Genomic DNA, 24,093 nt, shown 5'->3' with positions numbered 1-24,093 from the left:
GTCAAACACCTTGAACCCAAATGATTGTAACTGGTAGAAGAACGTGGGGTGGCCGTGGGGACGACAAACTAAGATGATTTTGGGCGTCGGGGGCTTGTCGTTAATGACGCCAAGGTGGCAAGAAGGAGCAACATAATTGGTCCCGCTCCTGACGTGTTACCACCAACCGTTGATCGTGAGTTGTCAGAACAGGCTGGTGCGCCGGATATGATCCAGCGGTTGCCATGCCTTTGCGGTGATATCCCGACCGTCAAATCATTTTCCAGTTAAATTACACTTCTGATCCCTATATTTTGATAAATTTTGATCTTGGTCTATATTTATGTTGGAATACGATTTTGATCCATAATTTTTTCATATTATTTTTGTTGAACCATTCAAATAAGAGTTAAAACTAATGAAATTGGAGAACACGATTTTGTTGTTCAACACGACCTGCCTGTGTTCTTTGCTCCGCATAGGCTCTAGCTTCGACTCCATATTGCCATCTTGTTGCAACTATCCCGACAACTTTTCAGCCAACCAAACCTCCTCCAAACTCGTCTTCTCGTACTCTTTTCATCACTCCGATGTATTTTTTCGTTAATCCAACCACATACATGCCTTCACGTGCATCCTTTTGTACCCTTAACGTTACTTACATCTCATTTTTCTCTCTTTGCAATCCCTCATCATCATTCGCCCTATCCCCCACTCTCAAATGATCATTCTTATACCTCCACATCTCACTTTTATCCACCTGTTTGTATTTGAATTTTTTTTCTATTGAAAATTCTCACTTCATCAACCTACGTTTATCCTCACCCTTCTTTCATTCCCCTCTCCGGAATGATCCCAAATTCAAAAAATATGATTGTGTTCTTCACGAGCTGGTGGTAAAAAATCTATCAAAACAATAGTGGAGACATACTCAAGACGTGTTGTGCAACACAGTCGTATTATCCAATTCCTTAACTTTTCACTCCAATTTTAACAATTGAATCAAAATCATAATTATTTAAAAAAAAAAGTAAAACCAAAATTACATTTCAAAATATTCAATGACCAAAATCATTTTAGCTCTAGATGTAGGGACCAAAAGTGTAATTTACCCCATTTTCCACGTTCGAGAATGACAAGATATTACAACCGTAGTTGAAGGATTTTGCAGGTGATACGTTGTATTCAATGCTGTCATGTACAAATACTAGAGCATTGATTATTCATAAATCACTTTCAACCCATCAATCAAATTCAAGTAAAATGTGGGAAGAGGTGATATTTCGTGTAATTACAATAGTGAGTGTCAAAAATTGTGGGGGAGATATTTTATTTATATACAATAGAATATAAATAAAAGTCTCTCTATTTTTTTTTCCATCCCTCCATCTCAATGATGATTGGGATATTTATATTAATAAAAAATTACACTAATTTGGTAAGTTGTTTTCTTTTTTCTTTCTTCAACACCTTTCTTTCCTGAAATGTCCATCGTTGCCTCCTTGAATCCGAATCCTTTTTAAACTTTATTTATTTGAGTCATTTTGCTAGTAACTAATACATTTGAATTTGGGCAACTATCTAAACTTTACACACAATCTCCTTGAACTTGGACCACTTTCTAGGTTTCATTCATTCGAGAAAATCATGCTACTTATCATATCACATTTAATCACTTTATAATGAAAAGTATTAATAATAATTATTTATTTAAGTTACCATTTACATGAATGTCAACATTTTCTTTTTTAGATTGACTCTTTTCTCTATCAATATTATAATAAAATTTATAAATATAAATATTTATTAATGCATGCATTTATTTTGAAATTGTCCATATATTTAATTAACTTTTATATATGTATATATCAGGTTATTGAATTATATATATATAGATGTATATTTAAAAAAAGATCACTGTGAACTCTATTAATTATATAACTTTCACCCCATATTCATGATCTACTTTATAATTAGTTCAGTATTAAACTTTAGAGGAAATATAATCCCACACTATTAATTTAAGCAATACTTAATTTTTAAAAAAGTTGGCAATATAGAATTAATATTTTTTAAATGAAAGATTATTTTTGTGGAATAAATTTTAATTTTTAAAATAATATTTCATTTTCAAATGTCACGCCAAGCAACAAATTTGTCACTACCCATGTACTTTAAATTTGAATAACATTATACTGTACATAATTCTGTAATTTGTCCACTCTTGAACTCCCAAAATTTAAGAGAAAGATTTTAAACTAAACAATTTTCGGATTTATATATCTTGTGCTCAATTTAAATTATATGATACTTAAATTAAAATAAAGAGATTTTAAAATTTTGGTTTAAATTTAAATTCCAGTTAAAAAAAAAAGATAGTAAAAAATAAGATCTCCATATATACTATATATAGTATCTACAATAGTTAGCATGTGCACTATCACATGCTAGGACAGTGAGTCATTTGGATGTTTAATCTGAAACGTCAGATCAAATCAAACTCCTCAAATTTTCCCTTTTAACATAAGTTAACAATAAATCCGAAAATGTAAATTTGTTGGTCTGTGTATTAGCAATTGATGGAGTTCATAACAATCATCGGAAATGAAATTATTGGCTTGACAATAATTGCTGAACCACGAGACCATAATTTAACATAACATTTGTGTTTAGGAAGGACAACTCAATAATTCCAACACCATTTTTTTTATAGAAGGTCTCACGTTTATATGTATGGGTGCGTGAGTCATAAAAAAAAAAAAAAAAAAATTAACATAACATTTGAAATTTTCAAATATTTCAAAATTTTGAATTGCACTGTTAATTATTAATACATATAATATCTGTTTGGTGGGTTGCAAAGGGCTAAGTATTAATTGGTTGAACAAATACATAAGGAGTAGCACATGCAATGTTAACATTATTACATCCAAAATTTGATGAATCTTTGTCCTTTTGCCCCCAAGAGTGAGTATCCTAGGCATGCATGCATGACCATTTGTTTTTTTAAAGAAAATTCCTGGTTTGGTTTTTGAGTTGCAGAAAAAAACATGTTCCACAAATTTTATAACCCTAGCTACTTGATTCTTGCATGTCTTTCTAATTTGTATTGGTTATGTATTATAATTTTATATACTTTTTGAATTTTTAAAAGTATTTTTATGAACTAATATGTCTGGAAAAATCTCACTTTTAATCCCACTAAATATGGTCATTGTCACTTTTGATCCTGAACTTTACGAGCTCAACACTTTTGGTCCCAAAATTATAAATTTTTAACACTGTTGGTCCTGTTCCATTAAGTTTTGACGGAAAAAAAACGTCCTTCAAGCATTTATTCAGGTTTTTGGAGGAAAACATGGCGCCAACAAGCACTTTTTGTCTATTTATACATGTATCCACAAACACTTCTAGCCTATTTATATAATAATTTTATCTTTTTCTCATCACTTTAGTTTGAGAGCAATAGGATGTCACAAACATCTTAAAATGTTTCAAATATTGAATGTTATTGTCACAAAGCTGCTCATTATTATAATTAATAAATAATAATTTAAAATAATTTATGTAGTTTATATAAATTATATTAGGGTTAGTAAAATAAATAATTTATTTATTAAAAAATATATTAATTATTAAATTATGTTTTTAAAAATTATTTATTCTTCCCAACCCTACCATCATGCCCATCCTCAACACTTGCTTGTGGCCTCGCTCCCATCACCCCAGTGCAACGAGGTCGTAAGCCGCAATGGGGCAGTGGGAGCGAGGGCACATGCAGGAGTTGAGGGTGGGCATGACAGTATGGTCGGGAAGGAATAATTTTTTTAAAAAAAAAAAAATTAATAAATAAATTATTTATTTTTACTAATTTGACATAATTCATATAAACTACATAAATTATTTTGAATTATTATTTATTAATTATAATAATGAGAAACTTTGTGACAATAACATTCAATATTTGAAGTATTTTGAAATATTTATCATATCTTTTAGCCTATTACTCTGAAGCTAAAGTAAGGAAAAATAGATGAAAATATTGTGTAAATAGACTAGAAGTGCTTGTGGGTCATTACATATATTAATAGGAAACAATGGAGGAAAAAAAATGCTTGTTGGCTCTATTTTTTCCCTCCAAAAAGCTGAATACACGCTTGAAGGGCCTTTTTTTTTTCTCTCTTTGAAGCTGACCGGTGACTAACGGCACGTGTTAATCACGTGCCGTTTCTGACAATACTTAGCGGAACAGGACCAATGGTGTTAAAAATTTAGGGTTTTTGAACCAAAAGTGTTGAGCCCGTAAAGTTCGGATTAAAAATGAGAATGACCCTATTTAGTGTGACCAAAAATGAGATTTTGTCTAATATGCCCTATTATTTGATTTTACCAACCTCAAATATTTAATATTTTTTTTCAAATGTTTTTGTTGTAAGAAAAAAAAGATAAGAGTAAAGTAGTAATATTCACCATACTGTCTATCAAATACATAATTAAACCTCATCAAAGGTGATTGTAATGTACCCTAGTAATATTTAGAAATAATAATTATATTATTACATCATATCTCAACAAACCGAATAGTACATCAATATAATCCTTAACACGCTTGGTGAAATTCGAGCCCACGAGTTTGCGTATTCACGGGACGTCACTAGTTCCAAAAATAAAAAAGTATTTTTCACTCCGTTAACCCAAAATTACAATGTTCAAAGTACGACATAAATTAGAAACTAAAATCATAGACCTATCAATCTACACAGACTAATGAATATGAACATGAAGTGTTATATGCAGTTCTCAACAACAAAAAGAGGGTAGTGAGTTATTGTCATTCTTCATCGTATTTCGTCTGGTCAGACTCATACTCGTCGTCAGTAGCACTAGCACCAATATCATCAACAGTGACGTCTGTGTTAGGACCTTCGTTAGCTAAGGAAATGAACTTGTTGAAGGATGATGCCTTAAATATATACAGAGGGTGTAAAGCTATAGTAACCATCTCGACAAATGGTCAAGACGGGATGGCAATAAAGATGCGACAATTAGGATGAAAGGGAATGAGGTTATAAGATATATAATCAAGTAACTACGGATAGGTAACAAGAAGCAAATCTAATGGCTTGAATATGCTGATTTATTAAACTTTATTCCAAATTTTGAATCTCCCGCTTATAATTAGACAAGTGAGGGTAATTGATATGGGCTTTTATGTAATGGCTCAACACTTGAGTTCGGACAATTCTGACATTCCAAAGGTATAAACATCACTCGTAGGCCGAGCTAGGCAAGAGGAATGGCTCATAAAGCACTTGAGGAAGCACGGACGATTGCCAGTGTTCGAATCACATAAACCCCACATGTGACCGTATAATTAGACCATAACTATAAATACTCCAGCTATTGTTTATTTGAAGGCAGACAATCTCATAAACCAGTAACCTCTTATTATCTTGGTATTAGACCCATTGGTTAACTTGGGAATCTGAGTGTTCAAGACCCAATTATTTTAACCTTATATTTTTAGATTACTCTTAAATTTCAAAATATTGAAGGACTGTCAGCCCATGATCTCGACCCCAAAATCACAATCAATTGATGAGCTTGATCATCGAATAATAATTAAATTAATATTATAATTGAAACCAAAAAAATAGTTTACAACCTTTAATTGGTGTTCAGTCTTTTCGAATGTTAAGTAATGATAATGTCCCGTTCACACAAACTAAATGCTTTGAGCATAAAGTATACATGTAAACAATACTACGGAATTTAGTGATCTGGACGCTATCTTTTCCACACATAAAAAAGTAATTTTTTGGGCATTGGATTCATCAATCCCATGTTAATTACAGTTGAGTTTTCTTTTTGTTCAGCCTTGTAACAAAACCAGTGTCCTTCTCGAAACCTTAGTTAATGGAAATGGGACCCATGTCTTATCATCAAAATCTGTGTATTTATTATTGATTATGAAGAAGTGGGGCCAGTGGCCAATGAATAGGGCAATTCCAGGTTGAAATCTCCTCAAAGGGAGATTTGGACACCCCACAAAGATTGCACATTCTTGGTAATAATACTGAGGATTGATGTTTTATTATCCACGTATGTGAAAACCCTTCTTGGGATGAGCTTTAATTGCTAAAGAAGATGAAGCGCACCAACTATTTGATGTTAGATTAGTACAAGAAAGTACCTTAAACACATTTCTTTTGAACAATACTAGAAATAATAATATTGTCCTTTGCAAATTTTACCTTCCTTGGAGGTCTAATGGTTACATCAGAAAATCTTGATTTGATTTTTTTAAGTACAAATTTAACTGAGAGTTGAGGCTTGCACTTTATGTGGGTGCATTGTAGACTGGAGAATATTTGATCCTATTCTCAAATTTGATTGAAAATATAAAACTTGCTACCTTATAAAGGTGCATTATAGGACAAACACAATAGTAATATGGAGAATATCTGAATCAAATTGAGCTAAAAGGAGTTGGGAGTCTATATAGCATCAAAATATATTACAAAAATATGAAAGAGTTATAACTTGGTTTACATGTTAGAAAACAGGCATGGCCTCCCTGAATCCAATGTTGAAGTTGTTCTGATACCTCTTCTTACCAAAATCTGCATTTCCTTTCTGCATCATGGCCACAAACTCATTGTAGTCTATCCGACCATCCTGCAATAAAATTCATAATAATTGCCGAATGTTCGTAAATTGCTAGAATACCACATAGAAAGAATTAAAGATCATGATTTCCTAAAGTTTGAGCCTTAGGAGGTTAACGACAGCAGTCTGTACTTACGTTGTTTTGATCGGCTTCACGTATCATTTCCTCCAATTGAACATCCTCTATGCCAAACTCTTCACAAGCTTTCTGTAGCTCGTCTTGTGTAATATAACCACTCCCGTCCTTGTCAAAGTACGAAAAAGCTCTAAAGAGATGATCTTCCTTCTCTATTTTGTTAAGGTGCAACGTTGCTGCTATGAACTCCCCGTAGTCGATAGTACCACTATTGTCAACATCTGCCTGTATTCCAAGAAAAGCAAGAGATCAGACAAGATTATAAAATTGAGGATAATGGTGAAAACAAGTAATAAAATCACAGACTAGCTTCGAGAAGAAACAGCTTAAATGAGTGTTTCTTGAACTTATTACATCACCTTCCCACTTTCGAAATCCGGACAAGTTTAATTACACTAATCTTTCTGGTGCTGCAGACAAATGGTATCAGAGGAATCCAGTACTCTAATCAAATAAAGACTGCTTTGTGTTCTTGATTGTCAATTAATTCATGTATCTACAACCTAGATCACCGTTTGTGTTGAAATATATTTTACCAACTGTGGTTGGATTGGAAAAATACTTACAGCCTTCATCAAATCGTATATCTCAGATTCTTTTAGATTAGCTCCAAATCGTTTTAGGCCGGCCTTGAGCTCTTCGAAAGTGATATGGCCGCTGTTATCTGTGTCTATCATTTTGAACATTTCTCTAAGCCCAGCAATCTCTTCTTCAGATAGACTTTCCGCAATAACCTGCAGGCAGAACAACTAATTTCAAGATTGTGATAATTCAAAAATAAATATGTATAGAAACAAAACCAAAAACAAAGAAGAAATAAAATTGTATTCATCTTTAGAGTATGCATTGACAATCATCAGCTAATGCATTTTATAATTCTGTAAATTTTCACCCCTTGTTTATTCAAACATGTTAAACCACATACCCTGAGAGCCATTTTCTTAAGCTTGTCCATAGCTGAGAATTGCGTCAAACGAGTTAAAACTGCAGAATCAAGAGGCTTATCAGGTGCTACTCCGTCAACCTGCACCCACGGATGACCTGTAGGAAAGCAAAATCAGACTCTGAGATTAGATGGGCCGCCCTCGAGGTTTAGTTCGTAGACAGATTTATAGTCGTTCCAAATTTATCATCTTATTTATGCATTTGGATATATGTGTTAACCAAAGGACAAAGTGAATCTTGTTACATACATAGAACTTGATGAGCCGTTAACCGCTTTCTTGGATCCCGTACAAGCATTTTTTTCACTAGGTCCTTTGCACTGTCAGAGATTTTAGGCCATGGATCCGAAGTGAGGTCAACATCACCATGCAAAACCTCTTGAAATATTTCTTGTTCACTCTCTGTACAAAATGAAAGTTGAAAAATGAGAGTAGCTTCAGAAGGCATTCCAGGTAAAGTGAAAAATTGTTTTGTAACTTACCACCCCAAAATGGAGGCACCCCACAGAGAAGAATATAGATTATAACACCTGCACTCCAGACATCTGCCTCTGGTCCATAACGCTTACAAAGAACTTCTGGAGCAACATAATAAGGACTTCCAACGACATCGGTGAAAGTTTCCCCTTTTGAGTTGAAGCAACCAAAGGCATACTGTTAAATACTCACACTGAAAGGTCTTCCGCTACTAAAAATTGCACAAAGTTGCACAAAAAATGCACATACGCTAAAAAAGAAAACCATTTGCTTATGTACTCAAGGATTTTGAGTTAGCATAATCCAATGAAGTTAATAATGAACTCACCCATCTTAATGCTTAAGTTAAATTTTTCCACATTTTGGTCAATTATAAGTTATTCTTGTAGTAGAATGTTTCTAGTGGGAAATATAAAACAGAACCAACGTATTCACTAAGTTCGCTTCTAATTATAAAACATGCCTTGTAGTTTCTGTGGACAATATCATTCTTTCTTGAATTTACCATTCCTAAGTTTTCTTGCATATAAATGTATGTCCTATTTTGGAAGGAACAAATTTATTATTTCTCAAACTGTATATCATAAATCCTCCACGAGACCCTTTTGGAGAATGTTTTATTATTTTGCAAGTGAAAGATAGAACCCTTCCAATTTTGAATTCCATAAGCTATACTCGTCAGTGCCAATCCTAAACTACAAAAACACCACCATTAGTTTTCTGGTTAGAGTTCAACTAAACAGAGGCCTACCCTGATTCATATCAAACATTGATACTCACAGTACAGCAGTGTCTGATTCCTCCAGATTTCATGAGAAAACCACATCAACTCTTCCAACAAGTTTTCAAAAAATTATCAGACAGAGTCCATGAACTTGATGATATCAAAAGAACAATGCCTAAATTATGTAGTACTAAAAATTTAGGTTGAAAATGCAGCAGAAACCCACAAGATGCAAGAAACCTGTGATATAAATTCATCAAGACAAATATACCTGGCTTAAAGAACATTGACAGTCCAAAATCAATGGCCTTTAAAGGTGAATCCTCATCCTCATTGACAAAGAGAAAATTCTCAGGCTTGAGGTCCCTATGCATGACTCCCAGAGAATGACAGGTTTCTATTACACCAACTATTGTTCTAGTAAGCTCAGCTGCCTTTTTCTCCGAGTAATGCCCCCGTTTAACAATTCTGTCGAATAGCTCACCCCCGGTACAAAGTTCCATGACAACATGAACCGCCACGGCATCCTCGTAAGCCCCCTTAATAGAGATGACATTGGGGTTGCCCGACAAGTGATGCATGATCTCAATTTCTCTCCTCACATCATCCACATCTTCCTGAGTCAGCAATTTTCTCTTTGCGATAGATTTACAAGCATATTCTTTCCCAGTTTTCCTCTCCACACAGAGAAAAGTCGTCCCAAACTGCCCGTGCCCAAGTTTATGACCCAAATTAAAGTGCTCTTTCAAATGCCCTGTTTTGGTTTTTAGCACAGAGTCAACTTGAAGGCCTACACTCATCGTTCTCTTAACATTGTGCGGTTTCTTGGCTTTGGAGTCTTCTACTGGTTCAGGCTTTTCATTCTCAGGTTTAGGAATTTGAGCAGTTTCCTTTTCATCCTTTGCAATCATCTCTTCCGATGTGCTGGCTGTCTGAGGTGGTTTTGGCTCTTCCTTAGCTATGATCACAGCCTCCACTTTTGTGGGTTGTGATAGTTTGCTCTCCTCCTCAATCTTCACCGGCTGCGGGGGCTTAACCTCTACAGGATCAGAACCTTCTATAGATTTTGGAGCAGGCTTTTTGCCAGTCTTATTACCGTAAGAAATCATATCTGGTGACTTAGACCTCCAAAATGGATGTGTAATTGTGTAGAAAAAACCATCCTTAGCAAACCTCCCATTAACACAAATATTTCCCATCTCTTATTTTACTATTTTCCTCCCCAAAACTCTCACTAAAGAAATTCAAAGTTGAGCATTACATGCATGTTGACCCCATGGCACCACATAGAACAGATTGATCATATCAAATCCACCATAAATCAGTACAACACATAAGACAAAACAAAGATCAAGAACAGAAAGTATTAGACAACATGAATGAATTGTGAAACAGTAAATACAAATCACTATTTCCAAACAGTGTCAGTGTTTGAAGAATGACAATTCTAGGTAAATTAAAACCACTAAAACCCCAGAAACAAAAAAGAAATCTTTTTCAGACCCTTATGCACGCAGAAGAAAGGAAATTCAAAAGGCAAAAACTGAGATGAGCCCAGAAATTCGCAGGTTAGATTGGAACAGTGAAGACGAAGAAAGATGAGTGGATCAGCGAAATCCAGAAGAGTTGATCAATATAATGAGAATGAAAGAGGAAAAGGAAAAGAAAGCGACGATTTGGAAAATGGAAGGGGTGTTTGCTTGTTGTGAACAACTGATAAATGTTTACCAAGTCGCTCTCTCTCTCCATTTATATCTTCTTAACTTAATGAGAAATACGGATTAGGGTTTTGAATTTCTTCTCCCCCTTTCTTGAAATAAACGAGAACGAGAAAGAAAGGTCAGTCACAGACAGAGAGGGAGGGGAAAAGGTGGCAGGTTTTTCCGTTGGAAACTTGGAATGTTTCCAAAGCCAAAACGCGTTTACTTGGTAATTGCATTTAATATAATATTAATTAGTATTAATCTAACCAATAAATACATCATTAATTTATTACCATTTCCAAACCCAAGTAGCCCCCCCCCAACCCTTTTATTTTTTGGGTTTTTATGATTTTGGCAAGATTTTTCTTTCCCAAGGTGGGAACAAAAAATTGCATTGAGTACTAAACTAATGTATTTGCATACAAAGGTTGGAAAAACAAGCAATCATATTAGTTACAAGATTGTTGTGAGCTTTTATGGATTGAGAGAGTAACCTCCGTCTATAACTGTAGTATTAATTGCATTTTCACATAATAAATTGGCTTATTTATTTGCTCTTAAATGAAACCTTTTATGCGAGGCGACAATAATACTACTGTTCATCACTCTGCACGTATGAACAAATTTAATTTACGCATTGTACATATGTTAAAGTTATTTTCGGATAAGGTTGATCATATCTGATTGCAGAAGTGGTAAGCCACTAAGACAATTAGTGTGTCTGAATGATTCCTTGTCCGCATCTCATAATTTATAATTTATTATTATGAACATGAATTACATAGGGTTTAACGTTAGCCTGCTTTGCTGCCGGCGGCATCCGGGCGGATATTATTTAAACCGGAAACGTTAACTAGCAAAGCATTTAAACCCATCGTTACGCAGAGTGAGTAATATATATGATAATACATTTTTCAAGTGTATAAAATACCCTTTCTACGTATGCTTGGTAAGGAAAGTTCTTGTTTCTTTAATTAGGATGTAGAGACTACATATAATCCATCTCCTGTCATCAGTAAATGTCCCTGGGATTGCTGGGATAGAGCAAACATCAAATTTACATAGGAAACTGAAAACTGTGATGCCAAGGAAACCGGCTGTGTGAGATAAAAAGTAGGTGAATTTAACAACTTGTGATTGCATTAGTTTATTTATTTGGTGGAGTGAACAACTTATAACAAAAACCACCAAATTTGTTTTCCATATATTCAATTAGGTACACCAAGATATCCAATCTTCACAGGATAGATAATCATCTGTCCAGGTATATTATAGTTAAGTCCATGGACAAGCAAGAACACGGCGTGCAATCACGTCGTAGAGCACTAGTGAGTGGAGATTCGCATGTATCAAAATCCAGTAAGATCCTGAACCAAACTGCTATCCTAGTCCGTACTTTTGCAAAACCGGTGAATCAAGTCTAGGAGCTAACTGCATTCTGCTGTCCAAATCAGTTCTCGCAAGGTAAACTGGACATTCATTACAACATTTTACACCTAAAAAGAACCAAAAACCACATGGTGTTCTGCAATTAAGTTCAACTTCAAGCATCAACCATCACTAGCGCCGGAGAAACTAACACCATCTGTGCAAGAAAGAGAAACTCTTACTTCCACTATGAATCAGGCAAAAGTAATTCTAGCCACTGCATTTACAATACACGGGAAATTGGTTTGAAAATATTGTAAAACAGAAGATACATAGCTTCAAACGTCTCTAGCCAACCCAGAAAGATCAACTTCTCCATCAGAATTATACTTGGGAAGAGCTTCTCTCGGAGGGACATCTTCTATGTGAATTCCCTGCTTATTGTGTGGTGATGAAGAATCTCTATCAAATATGTCTGGCACCCCAAGTGAACTGAAGAACTCATTCTTCATCTCTTCAGCTGCTTCGAAAAATCGGTTAATGCCACCAAAGAAACCACGTTCAATAGCTTCAATATCGCTACGCAACCCAGGAAAGTAAAAGGGTTCACGCTCTGCAGATTCTAGGGCAAATGAACCATTAACCATTTGGTCCGTGACATCTTCCTCGGTGTATTCTTTGTTAGATTGTACCATCTCACTAGGCCTGAGTAAAAGGTATACCACGTAGACTAATCATGGTAAGGCAATATTCATTGTATCCCAAACACAGACAGTAAAAAGGAAGAATCTAGGATGTGGGAATAATAAGTGAGCTAGAACCAGTACTAGGTAAACCAAATCAAGTAAACCTTGGATACGTAAACAACACTATCACAATAGAATATTTTATGGCTGCTAGTCCATTTTATTCCTGTCTACACTGTAGTTTTTATGACAAGGTGACCGCTTAGGAACAAACATGTAAGAAAATGGGCAAGGAGCATGCCATGAAAGGAAATCAATCAAACAATCATAAATTAATATCTGACCACATAAGTTCCATTGTTTATACTACGTTATTCAAAATTACTTCGTTAACCAAACAATATTTCCTTAACTCTAAATTATTTGTCGAAAAAAAAAATGAACTACATCTTCCACCACATCTTTGATCAAAGAAAACTTTCAGGAAAAGGCTTTTGGTAGAATTTGCTCCTCTTCTATTGACATCTTAAGGGAAGAGTTCTGACTTTCAGAGTTGCCTATTGCTTATTTTGTCAACATTTCTAACATCATCACCATCTTTGACAACTATTTCCCACTTGCTCGTCACTCCATACTACATGTTTCTTACCAATATAGTTTCTTCTTTTGGCATGTTTACTTCTCTCTGATTCCTTAAACTTCACTGCTTTCTTTCCATATGTTCCATTGTTTGGTGAACTCTATCTCTTCTTTGAGGGGATCTGGAAATCAATTCAAGGCAACTTTCAAAAGTCACTGTTGCACTGTCAGGACCCATCTATTTAAAGCTTATTACCACCTCTTGTCACCCAAATTTCTTGCTTGGTCTTCTGCAAAATTCATGACACCAGTACCAATACTGGCACCTCAACTACAACTTTTTGTACAGTATAACTTGTTTTTAAGCAACCAAAAGTTCAGCAAAAGATACAATTGCTTTATATTTCTCATTTACATGTTCGTTGTGAAGTTCAGTCCACGGCTACATTGAAACTACTGAGTTTGTGCTCTTTCCTAATTCTGACTTACATAAGGATAAGCCGGGGTTCGCTTTCTCTCCCACTACTCTTACATGTTCATACTCTTATCACCATTTCATTTGCTCAACTTTTTTCTTACCGTTCCAGAAAAAAATTCAACAGATTTATTCTTTTCCTAGCAAAAGGGACCTATTGAGTCCCAGGCCTAAACAAAAACAATTGCTAGATTTAATCAGAGCAGATGTCTATCAACACGAACTTTCGCTATATAACACATGGGAAATCAATTATCCGTCTATAACAGATAAAAAGGGAAAGTAAGAATAAAATTAACCCAATATTGGAAATGAAAATGAAAGAAGAGGTATGCAAAATCCGTCCTTCCTCAATCATCTGCATAAGTTCCTCAAGCGATTGAATGCAAAAAGAGATACAAACGAACTGAATTTCTTTACCTACAGAAACAACACCATATCGAATTCCATCATCTCAAATAGAATACTATGAAATCTACCTTCCAACGCAGTCCTTGAAAATCTGTTCAGTTTTCTCACACTTGCGGATGAATTTCCCAGGCTCCACTTCCTCCGTGCGGCACTGCGACGTCACCACCTTGCGGGTGGCGCAGCGGTCGCCTTTATCGTCAACTTTAGGGTTATCGGAGCCACGAAATTCGCCGACGTCACCGACTGAGGAAGATACGTAGTCGGAATCATCATTCTTCCACACCCAACCCATTGCTGCTGCTGCTGCTTCTTGCCCGATCTCGTGAAAGGTTCAGTTAAAATTGTGTGAACTTTGATTCGCGGACAATCTAGAACAGTGGTAACTTGCAGCGGGGTTCACACTCTGCCATTTTATATGAAGGGCCATTACCGTAATTACAACCGCCACATATGAGGTTTCAATTCCTGACTCGTTTCAGTGTGGGCTTCAAATGTTTCTTCCAAGCGAAAGGAAATTTAGTAATAATTTATTTATTTTTTTAATGTAATCAAGAAGAAATTTTAGGCTTCTTATGTGATAAATAATTTCAATTCGATTTTTATATGATGGTATTTGGCTGTAATTGTATTTTTCCCATCCAAATAAATTATAATTCAAACACATTTTACTGCTCTCTTAAAATTGTATCACATTTTCTATAATTATTATATTTATTTTTTAAGCATCATATCAATTATTATTATTATTCTATTATTTTACATCCAACCACATACTCAAAAAAAAAAAATCACATCTCTATCTCATTTTCCCCGTAGAACTACTAATTTCAATTGGCCCAAGGGTTAAACCCAGACCTATCCAGCCAGGTTCCCTTGCAGTCCCAGCCCAGTACGGCCTGCAAGGACACAAGTCAACGGAAGAGGCTGGATCGAGCAAGGTAGATGTCGTCCCTACATTAGGCCAAGGGATAAATACCCAATATTTATGAAATTCAAAATACCAAATCTTATCCACTTGTTTGTTTTTTAGCTCTGACATACCTCCATAAACGTATTTTAACTTAATCATTCAAGTGCTTAAATCCGGTCAAGTCCGATACCTCCGTTCCTTGTGTAGATTTCGAGCTTATTCCTCATAAAGCCCCGAGCCCGATTGTACAGCCCAGGACGTACCATCTTTGAAAATTGGAACACATCATGCTATAATAATAAATAGCTACACGAACACTTTAACATAAAACATGCAAATTCATAGATGCTCATAGTTTTACTTTTATATCTTTAGAACCATATCACACTTTTCAAAAAAAAAAAAAAAATGCATTTTCTTTGTTTGTCTGCAAACAGTGCTGAAGTTCAACTCGACTTGCTTGCATATATGGAGTCCACAACGTTACATGTTCAAAGAATTAGAACAGAAGCTGCTTTACTCATAGTACCTTACAATGAACTATAGCAGCAAAACCACGAGTTCTTGGTTTTCGTTTTAGGCACCCGAGTTCCCATCTGACTGTTTGCATCAGCACTCAGAGTGTAGTTTTCTGGTACTTTCTCGAAGACAGTTGAGTCAGTTGACTGATTCATGGAAGCATGCAAAGCAATGTGGTTAGAGTTAGATGGGTTTGATCGGTCTTCATCTGGTGAGGCTGGGGCAATCTTGCTTTGGTCCCTTACGTAAGAATTGGACCCCTTATACCTGAAATAGGATACATTGTCAACAACATCAGAGGACCAGAGTACGTTTATCTTGTATCTCAAGACAATGTATTGTCTACAACCAAGACACAGAAGAGATACTTATAATGTTTGAAAGGTTAAAATTAACGAGAAAGATATCCTACTACTACACCTCTGATTGAAATTTCTGCTTCTATTTAGTCTTATAATACTGATTTTTGTATCAGAAAAATTACCTTGAAGCATGACTGTCTGAGCTGGCCGTTCCACATTCAAGTGTATCCAAGTCTTGTGTATCGATTTTTGAAGATTCAGCAGTATTCCCTTTCTTTCCACTCATTTGATCAGCTCCAGAAGACGTTGAATCTTCCACAGCTTCCTTCTCTAAATTAGTTAAGTTTATCTTATTAATGCTGGGCCGACCTGTTTCAGGACCACATTTATTCTCCCGAAACATGGAAATTACCTTGTCCAATGTTTTCAGAGCTTGTTCTACTTCTGGCCGAACGTGAACCTTCTTCCTAGTCTTGGGTCCAATATAGTTTTCTCCAATTCCACGGGTGGTTGTCAGAGCTTCTTCCCCTTTAGTGCTAATAACGGATTCCTCCTCATTCTCTAATGACTTACTTCCTGTTGCATGTATTTCTTCCACCTCCTCAATTTCACTTTGCTTGTTTTTGTCTCCAACCATTACTTCCTCAGCTTCTGAACCAACAATAGAGTCATCACACCGCCTATTTTCCTGAGCATCATCATCTCCAGATGCTTCTCTACTTTCCTCAACCATAGTTGATGAGCTTCTTTCTACACTCTCTAGATTCAGACTCATATTTCCTGAATAAAGAGCCTCGCGCATACGAGCGTAAAGAGGTTCCTTTAAAGCTTCGCAGAATTTTTCATCACCTTTAGAAACGGAAGCGACTTCCTGTAGTTTTTCAAGAACGTCAAGCATAAGACGGCAAACAAAGAACTGCGGGAAGATAGATATTAACCTTTTTATAGAGCTTGAAACCGCTACCAATGAGCTGCCTCGAGATAAAATTGATGATTGTTGGAGGAACAAAGTCTAGTTTGATATCCATGCTTGCTATTGTCCTGCAGAAATGAATATATATGCTTGGTTGGGCTTAGAGATGTTAACAGCAGCCGGTATAGTTAGTCGTCAACCGTACGACGATGAGACATGAAACTTACCTGAAGTAACTCCTATTAGCAGTGACTTTCTGTAAGGCAAACCCTCCGACAACATCTATTCTCACCACTTCCTCTGCATCAGGTATCCCATCCCTGGTAAATCCATGAGTGCTTGTGTCGATTGCCTCAGCGTTGGAGATCTGAGAAATGTTAACTTTTTTTAACTCTTTTAATCAAGGGAGGTGCATGTTAATCGAAATAGAAGAAGCGCTGCTCGTTTACCGAGTTAAGGAGCACGACAATAAGGTCATCTTGGAAGTACTCAAATGCAAAATAATGAATGAGGGCCTCTCTGCTTGATAGCGGCCATGTAACCTTCATCCTTTCTTCCAAATAATCGGAAATGTATCAGTGTCTTTAAGAATCATGCCCTTTGCACCGACTCAAGCAAAATAAGATCATTCAAGTGTACCTTACTAAAGATATCTGTTCACCAGTTCTAACTCTTTGTAAACACCGGGATGAGACAACTTTGAACGTTGGGATTACAATTTGAGGCCACCTGGGAGAAGGAAAAACTACATAAGTTAGCCAATTATTCGTTTAACTTGTCAAGAAGCCACGTCATAGCACAAATGATTAGGTTGTAGTAAAACTTATATCTACTTCTTACCATTTCTGATAGAGGCTCGACTCCCATGAAATACACATACCTGTTAGAGGTAACAACGTGTTCAAAAAGTATGAATGAAAATTGACATCTCTCATGTTTCAGTCTCAGTCGAAAACTAAGTTGATAGAAGATCCAAAAAGGAAATTGTCTGAGCATTTTATTTTGGTTTAGCTTACAAACATCGACCGGTCCATCCACATAGCCTTCGGCAAGTAGCATGTGAAAGGGAGTGCCTTCTGGTCCTTCTCGGTACATAACTCGGAGTTCTTCTGTGTCCTGTTTTACCTACAAAATAAGAAAAATAAATTACAGTACACCAACTAAAAACATAAATAGACATAACAATAAATCAAATCCATATGTGTAATAACACAAATAGAAAGGCCAGCGAAAACATGCCAGTGTCCATGAAGTGAAACTGGGAAAATGCCTGCATATCAATATTTCGTTTCAATGAAAACTTAGCATACTTTCCAGGCACCGTGTGACTTCTCGACATCATTGACGGAGGCACTCCTCAACATACTGAGAAAATTGGAGACCTCCTTGCTTCTTCTTTCGACAACAATCTCCGTGCATCCTGCAGAGCACATATTGCAGGATTCATCATGAGTTAAATTACATAATTAACTGTTTTATTAAATACTAGCAGTAATATCAGAAGAATTCACTAAAATTATCAACATAAATAACCTTCAAGACGACAAGCCGATGATTGTAAAATTTGATTCTTGACAAGGGTCCGAAGGATTTCATGATTTGTCAAGTCAGGTGATGCCAGTGTCTTGTCCAGCTTCCTTCTATAATCAGATATGTTACCTTTCGTCTCCATATTCACATATCCAAGAAGAAAGGAATCAAATCCTGAAAACGGAAAGTAATTCGTCTTTAGTAACTATTCGACAAAATGCACTCGAAACAGCTAAAGTCTAATCTCAAAACAAAGTAGACAATCCGTAGATATTCTTAAATGTGCCTAATAACATAAACATGTACAAGTATGTTAATCACCCAAAAATATGTCTTAAGTATATGCATTGTCAAACATTCATTCAACAAATCAACATCAAGAATTGCTTCTTTCATGGAAATACAAATTCTGGCCTTCTCAAGCCTACTAGAGAAACACAACTTCACTGATTAAAGTATAGCAGGGAAGAAACAGAAAATTATACAGAACAGGCAAATAAGAAGATGCCCATAACCAAGAAACAAACTAATCCATGACAACATAGACAAAACACCACAGGGTGTTTCTTATTACAACAAACGACCTCCTCAACTCTCATCCAAAACAGAAATGAACACAAAATCGATTAAAACTCCAATCTTCTCTACCAAGTTAACAACCCACCAACAAAAAGATTCTTGCCAAAGATCACATCTCTTTGTGCAACTAAACTTCAAGAATAGCGCTCCACACTCTTTCTTCACATCCCCATAAGCACACACGAACACGAACACACACACGAACGATCATGCACTAATTGGTGGTGAAAGAGTTGGGAAAAAAACTCACTTACAGCTGTTTTCAAGAAAGCCCAGTTGGTGATTTGGAGTTGCTGAGTTGAAGAAAGTTGGAATTCGGATGCAACAGAGTTGCAGATCTCAAAAGAGGAATCAATAGAGGAGGAGGCAATTCCGACCACATAGGCGGATGCTTAGCGTGGGCCTTTCTTGAACATAACGAATTTGTAAACACACGGCAGAATAAAAAGGGACGCTGCTGCCTTTAACTGTTATTTTCCGGAATCCGGTAAATAAAAACAAAACAAAACCCATTAAACTATTGAGTTAAAACTTTACTGCTGTGGGGTGTGTGTGTGTATGTGTGTCTCTTTTGTTGTTGTCTGCGGAGTTTCTTTTGATGTTGGTAAATGGCCGGTCTTGTTTCCATAATCAGTTGTCCTGGTTCAAAATCTCATAATTATAAGTAAAAAAATAAATAAATAAATTCCAGCAACCTTTTATGAAATTTGCCATCAATACGAATACTATCTCATTGTTTAAAAAATTATTAATATTCTCTGATTTTAATGTCCGTCTAACAATTGCGCAATCCGCTACTCTCCGTTAGATTTTCATTCATTTTTATGGTGAACTGACAAAAAAAATGTCCCTTATGAACTAAAAACGATAATTTTATTTATTTTTTAAATTTTTTTATAGACTAAATAAAAAAAATTTAAAAAAATTTCAGCTACCCCATCCAAATTTTTTACAAATTTTTACTTTAAAAAATATATAGTAAGAGCAAAGTATACAATTTCTATTTCCATTCAAAGGATTATATAATTTTATCAAACATCAGATGATATTTGTAATTTTTTAAAACAATGAGAGAGTATTCATAATTAAGTCAAATCACATGAGATGATGTTGTAATTTACCAAAAAAAAAAATATACAAAGATATAATAAGTAGAAAACTAAGTATTGTACACGATTTTCGCAAGCATATAAATAAACCATCGTGTGGTACAATTAGAAGACAAAAATATGTGAAAATAAATAATGTGTGTGAGGGGAGGATTCATAGAAAGAAGGGAACGTGGAATGAGGTGAAAGTGACAAAATAAATTATAATTATAAATTTATTAAAAATATAAAATAAATTGGGGAAAAATGTAATTTTAATATTTTATTAAAAAAATATTAAAATCATTATTTTGACCAATTTTGTAAGTGAAAAGTTGAATTAAATAATAAATTTAAATGCTAAAAAATTGATACAACAATCATATAATATAATACTCGTAATTTATTTAATACAATAAGAATTTCCTTATTGTAATGGTCTGGCTAACTACTAGTGAGCAGATTATATTTTTGAAATAAAAAATATAAAATAACTTTAAATAAATCAAATTCGCTTGCAAAGTCTATAGTTATTGAATAATTAAGGTGTTCTTAGTCTGTTGAAGCTTTTCTTTATTATTATGTGAGCGTGTGATAGAGACATTCTCCTAAAAGGACTACTTTAAAAAACAATCTTTTAAAGGTGCAACGCTAAACTTATGCCATATTATACACCATCCCAAAAAATAGAATTATATTTATAATTTTCTTGTCATTGATTTTTTAAAATATGAGTCAGTCATGAGTTCTCGTGAGATTTGATATAATTATAAATACCCCTTATTATTTACTCCAAGCCTTGGTTTTTCCACTCTATTAACATTAAAGGTTTCCATCGAGAAATTAATTAATTGTTGAAGAACTCCCCCTCTTGCCTGGGTCTTTCTCGCCGCCTGGAAAGTTATTAATATCTTCCTGATTTTAATGATTGTCTAACTATTAGCTCAATCCGTTAATGTATGTTAGGTTTCCATCAATTTTTATGGTGAATTGATCAAACTATCCATTTGGACATAAGTAGACATTTTTTTTAAATTTAAAAAATATCATCCTTCTTGTCTGATTTTTTATTTTTATTTTTAAAAAAATGCATCAAACGTAAAGTTGACTTCCAGGCCTCCATCAAAAAATTACATTATCTTATCGAACATCATAGAAGTGTAGATATTTTTTTAAATAACGAGATGGTGTTTGTAATTATGTCAAATTTTGGATGCTCGTTGTAATTTAACCCTTTCTTTTTTATTGTAATTGAGATTGAGTTAAGTAAATAGAGTTACCACTTTTTTTTTTAATTTTAATTGCTCTTCTCTTTTTCCAAAAATACTTAGTCCTGGTAAGGGGGATATTTCAATCTAAATACATAATTACATTTATTGTATAATTAATGACAATATAAAATATAATTAATGACAATAAAAGTCATGGGTTCGAACCCCACTTTATATATAGGATGTTGTGTCTACTGAATAGTACGTGTGTTATTTTTACTGAATAGTATGTATTGATATTATTGATCGTACGATGTTATAATAGTTTTTGTTAGATATTGATATTAAATAGAAATAATTGAAATTAATTTACTTTAATTGATAATAATTCACCGCTCTTATTTAAAAAAAAAAGAAAAAATGAAAGCATATTTAATTAGAGCTAAATGTGGGGACCCTGTCTAGACCACAACATTATGGACATTAATTTAAAAAGGACCCCTCATAACAAGTCTATAAATATCAAACCAATCGATTATTGAAGAGGTGGTACAATTATATCATATAAATAGGGTTGTGAATTATCCGAATTATTATTGTTATTGTCAATATTTATTCAATAATAATTATAATTATATTTTATTTATATATGATATCGAGTGTGCAGCTACTGTCACTATTTCTTTATTAAAGAGAAGACCTCTAAAATAACTACCAAAAATGTCTGTAACCCTGTTTCATTATTTCTTCCACAAATAACTATTTTTCCAATTTATTAACTTTATTAATAATTTCTTATTCATAAACATTAGAAATTAATTCATTTATTTCCTTTGACCAATTGTTCATGTCATCATTGTTCTTTTTCATAGGGTTACATAAATACTATAAAAATTTAATGGCATTTTTCATAATGACAACGAGCTCCTTTGAAATTTATTATAATTATAAATATTTATTCATTATTTGAAAAAATTACAAATATCTCATTAAAATTAATAATTATCTAACGAATACTCCTTGAAAACTCATTATAGGGAGGTATTTATTAGATTAACATTAATATTTGAAATACTTGTAAGTTTTTTAAATAAAAATAAAATATTATATTTATAATAAATTTTAATATAGAGACCGTTATAATTTAGTAAAAATTGAATGATGTTATAATGACCAAGTATATATTACATTATTGGGAAGGGATTGATGGGCAGTGTGAGGAGAGCACTAAAATACAAGATTGTACCCAACAACCAAAAGTAGCTGAAACAAAGAAAGTGGGTAGTGGGGAAAAGATTTTATGACTATCATAGAAAAACTGAAGCCAATTATGTCTGAAAAGGACAGGCCATTTGAACATGGTGAAAACGAAATGGCTACCTTATCTAGTGCTAGGAAGTTGGAATATATATATTTGGTTGAAATTAGAGAAACGTGTCCCTCATTAACCATGTTCAACCAATTCCCTGGCCCACTTCGTCTACACTATTTATTAAAGACGGGACCTCAGACTAACTAATTCAAATTTATCGTGCACAATGATTCGAGTTGACTCAAAATCGATACGGACCAATTTTGAAAAGGTTTGATTCGTAATCAATTCACTATTGATCATAGAATGATTTTGAGGCTTAAATAGATTTCAATAGGATCCATTTATAAATTCAAATCCAACCCATTAATCAATCGATTGAGGCTCGGACCAAACTTGGATTGAGCCCGAATATGCCTATTTTTTTTTGTTTTATGAAATATAATTTTTTTTTAAATAATTATTTAAATTTAAGTTTGTATTATAAAATAAAATAAAATAAATAATAAATTAATTCAAAAAAAAAGATCAGAATTAGAAAAATAATAGTTAAGATTATATAATGAAGTTAAATAGTAATTTTGACGAACAATTTAACAATTGCCATTGTCCCCAATCCTCGAAACGTTTCAAAGGCGATTCTACTTCTATCTCGGGTTCGCCCACAACTTCTCTACTCCATTTATTGTTTCTGTATATATACAATGTTTTAAGATTACACAGTCCTTTACTGTAGAAGTTCATGTTTTTAATTTCTTTCTTTGTTCTGTCACGGATATTTGACCAAGAAATTGATGATTTGGTGAATTCAGATGTTTTTAAATCTGAATTTCTGCCTGAATGAACGCGCACACAAAAGGGTTTAGCAGTTTATAATGTATGTAAGATTGCTTTGGTTCAAGGTTGGGAAGGGATTGCAAGCGCCCTTTTAATTTCATGTTTAGCTTTTATTCTTCCAAAACATTCTTTTTCCATTTGGGTCTTTGGTAGAGCTGTAGCCCTGTAGCCGAACGTAGGAGGTATTACGAGGGTTTTGAGATGGGTTAGGAATAATTACATGTGCATGCAACATGTTCGAGGAAATGACAATTGGTAGCTCTTTTGAGAATGATTGTATTCGTCGACTTAATGGTCATCTCTTGTGATGTGGCAAAAACTTGTTCTATGTTCATGCATAACAAATTTAAAAAAATTGAGGTTTTAGTGCAGTCTCATGGGTGCACACGTGACTGCAGATTAAAGAAAGTGAAGTTGAAAAAAAGTCTTAAAATCTACAAGTTCTCTCTTTTGATTCTTGCTGAGGTGTTTTCTTGATATAGTTTAAAATCCTGGCTTCTACTGTTTGTAGATTGTTAGATATCGCCTAGCGCGAAGTATTCCTTCGAGAAAGTCTTTTATACCTGAATTATGGCTGGCTGGCAGCAACATTTGCAGTCATTAGTGCGTCAGGTTGCTAAGAGATATGAATGCAGTCGCAGTGCTCCATTCAGTACTTTTAGTCATGCAAAGGCATTTTTGGTGTCTGGTAATTTGGTATATGAGTTGAATGACAGCTGGTGATTCGCTCCACTGTTAAAT

At 34.3% G+C, this 24,093-nt stretch overlaps 3 protein-coding genes across 7 annotated transcripts; all 3 read right to left on the bottom strand.

Moving 5' to 3' along the window:
- Nucleotides 1-6,431: 6,431 nt before the first annotated feature.
- Nucleotides 6,432-10,823, bottom strand: LOC105161690 (calcium-dependent protein kinase 26). Its single transcript, XM_020693990.2, has 7 exons — nucleotides 9,201-10,823; nucleotides 8,211-8,354; nucleotides 7,978-8,130; nucleotides 7,710-7,825; nucleotides 7,351-7,518; nucleotides 6,785-7,009; nucleotides 6,432-6,657 (listed from the first exon to the last, which is right to left on the bottom strand). The coding sequence occupies exons 1-7, from the start codon at nucleotides 10,126-10,128 to the stop codon at nucleotides 6,535-6,537; spliced, it is 1,857 nt and encodes a 618-aa protein (XP_020549649.2). The 5' UTR covers nucleotides 10,129-10,823; the 3' UTR covers nucleotides 6,432-6,534.
- A 1,397-nt stretch (nucleotides 10,824-12,220) lies between these two features.
- Nucleotides 12,221-14,606, bottom strand: LOC105161688 (fra a 1-associated protein). The gene is made up of 2 exons (XM_011079470.3): nucleotides 14,220-14,606; nucleotides 12,221-12,705 (listed from the first exon to the last, which is right to left on the bottom strand). The coding sequence occupies exons 1-2, from the start codon at nucleotides 14,441-14,443 to the stop codon at nucleotides 12,339-12,341; spliced, it is 591 nt and encodes a 196-aa protein (XP_011077772.1). The 5' UTR covers nucleotides 14,444-14,606; the 3' UTR covers nucleotides 12,221-12,338.
- Nucleotides 14,607-15,379: 773 nt separating this feature from the next.
- Nucleotides 15,380-19,368, bottom strand: LOC105161687 (uncharacterized). Of its 5 annotated transcripts, XR_002287054.2 has the most exons (12): nucleotides 19,159-19,368; nucleotides 18,329-18,499; nucleotides 18,106-18,215; nucleotides 17,812-17,920; nucleotides 17,636-17,675; nucleotides 17,435-17,524; nucleotides 17,245-17,344; nucleotides 17,023-17,162; nucleotides 16,821-16,923; nucleotides 16,295-16,753; nucleotides 16,065-16,212; nucleotides 15,709-15,847 (listed from the first exon to the last, which is right to left on the bottom strand). XR_002287054.2 is itself a non-coding variant. In XM_011079469.3 (11 exons), the coding sequence occupies exons 2-11, from the start codon at nucleotides 18,465-18,467 to the stop codon at nucleotides 15,592-15,594; spliced, it is 1,776 nt and encodes a 591-aa protein (XP_011077771.1). In that variant the 5' UTR covers nucleotides 18,468-18,499; nucleotides 19,155-19,354; the 3' UTR covers nucleotides 15,380-15,591. The 5 variants fall into 5 exon arrangements, 4 of the variants coding, with proteins under 4 accessions (XP_011077771.1, XP_011077768.1, XP_011077769.1 ...); XM_011079469.3 differs by having other exon boundaries at nucleotides 15,380-15,847; nucleotides 16,065-16,753; nucleotides 19,155-19,354; XM_011079466.3 differs by having other exon boundaries at nucleotides 15,380-15,847; nucleotides 16,065-16,753; nucleotides 19,159-19,354.
- Between the last annotated feature and the right edge of the window lie 4,725 nt (nucleotides 19,369-24,093).

The sequence above is a fragment of the Sesamum indicum genome, linkage group LG5 (assembly GCF_026168435.1).
Source record: "Sesamum indicum cultivar Baizhima isolate 11 linkage group LG5, ASM2616843v1, whole genome shotgun sequence".
In the NCBI taxonomy this organism is placed as follows: Eukaryota; Viridiplantae; Streptophyta; class Magnoliopsida; order Lamiales; family Pedaliaceae; genus Sesamum; species Sesamum indicum.
Note: the sequence above shows the minus strand (reverse complement) of the source record. Positions and strands in the feature narration are given on the sequence as shown.

Coding starts and splice junctions, on each gene's coding strand:
- LOC105161688 (XM_011079470.3), bottom strand. CDS start 14,443: ATGGGTTGGGTGTGGAAGAATGATGATTCCGACTACGTATCTTCCTCA. Junction 12,706..14,219: donor TTCAAGGACTGCGTTGGAAG/GTAGATTTCATA, acceptor CCTTTTACTCAG/GCCTAGTGAGATGGTACAAT.
- LOC105161687 (XM_011079469.3), bottom strand. CDS start 18,467: ATGGAGACGAAAGGTAACATATCTGATTATAGAAGGAAGCTGGACAAG. Junction 17,163..17,244: donor TTGTCGTGCTCCTTAACTCG/GTAAACGAGCAG, acceptor AACATTTCTCAG/ATCTCCAACGCTGAGGCAAT. Junction 15,848..16,064: donor TCAGACAGTCATGCTTCAAG/GTAATTTTTCTG, acceptor ATCCTATTTCAG/GTATAAGGGGTCCAATTCTT.
- LOC105161690 (XM_020693990.2), bottom strand. CDS start 10,128: ATGGGAAATATTTGTGTTAATGGGAGGTTTGCTAAGGATGGTTTTTTC. Junction 7,826..7,977: donor AACGGCTCATCAAGTTCTAT/GTATGTAACAAG, acceptor GCTTTCCTACAG/GTCATCCGTGGGTGCAGGTT. Junction 6,658..6,784: donor GTGAAGCCGATCAAAACAAC/GTAAGTACAGAC, acceptor ATTTTATTGCAG/GATGGTCGGATAGACTACAA.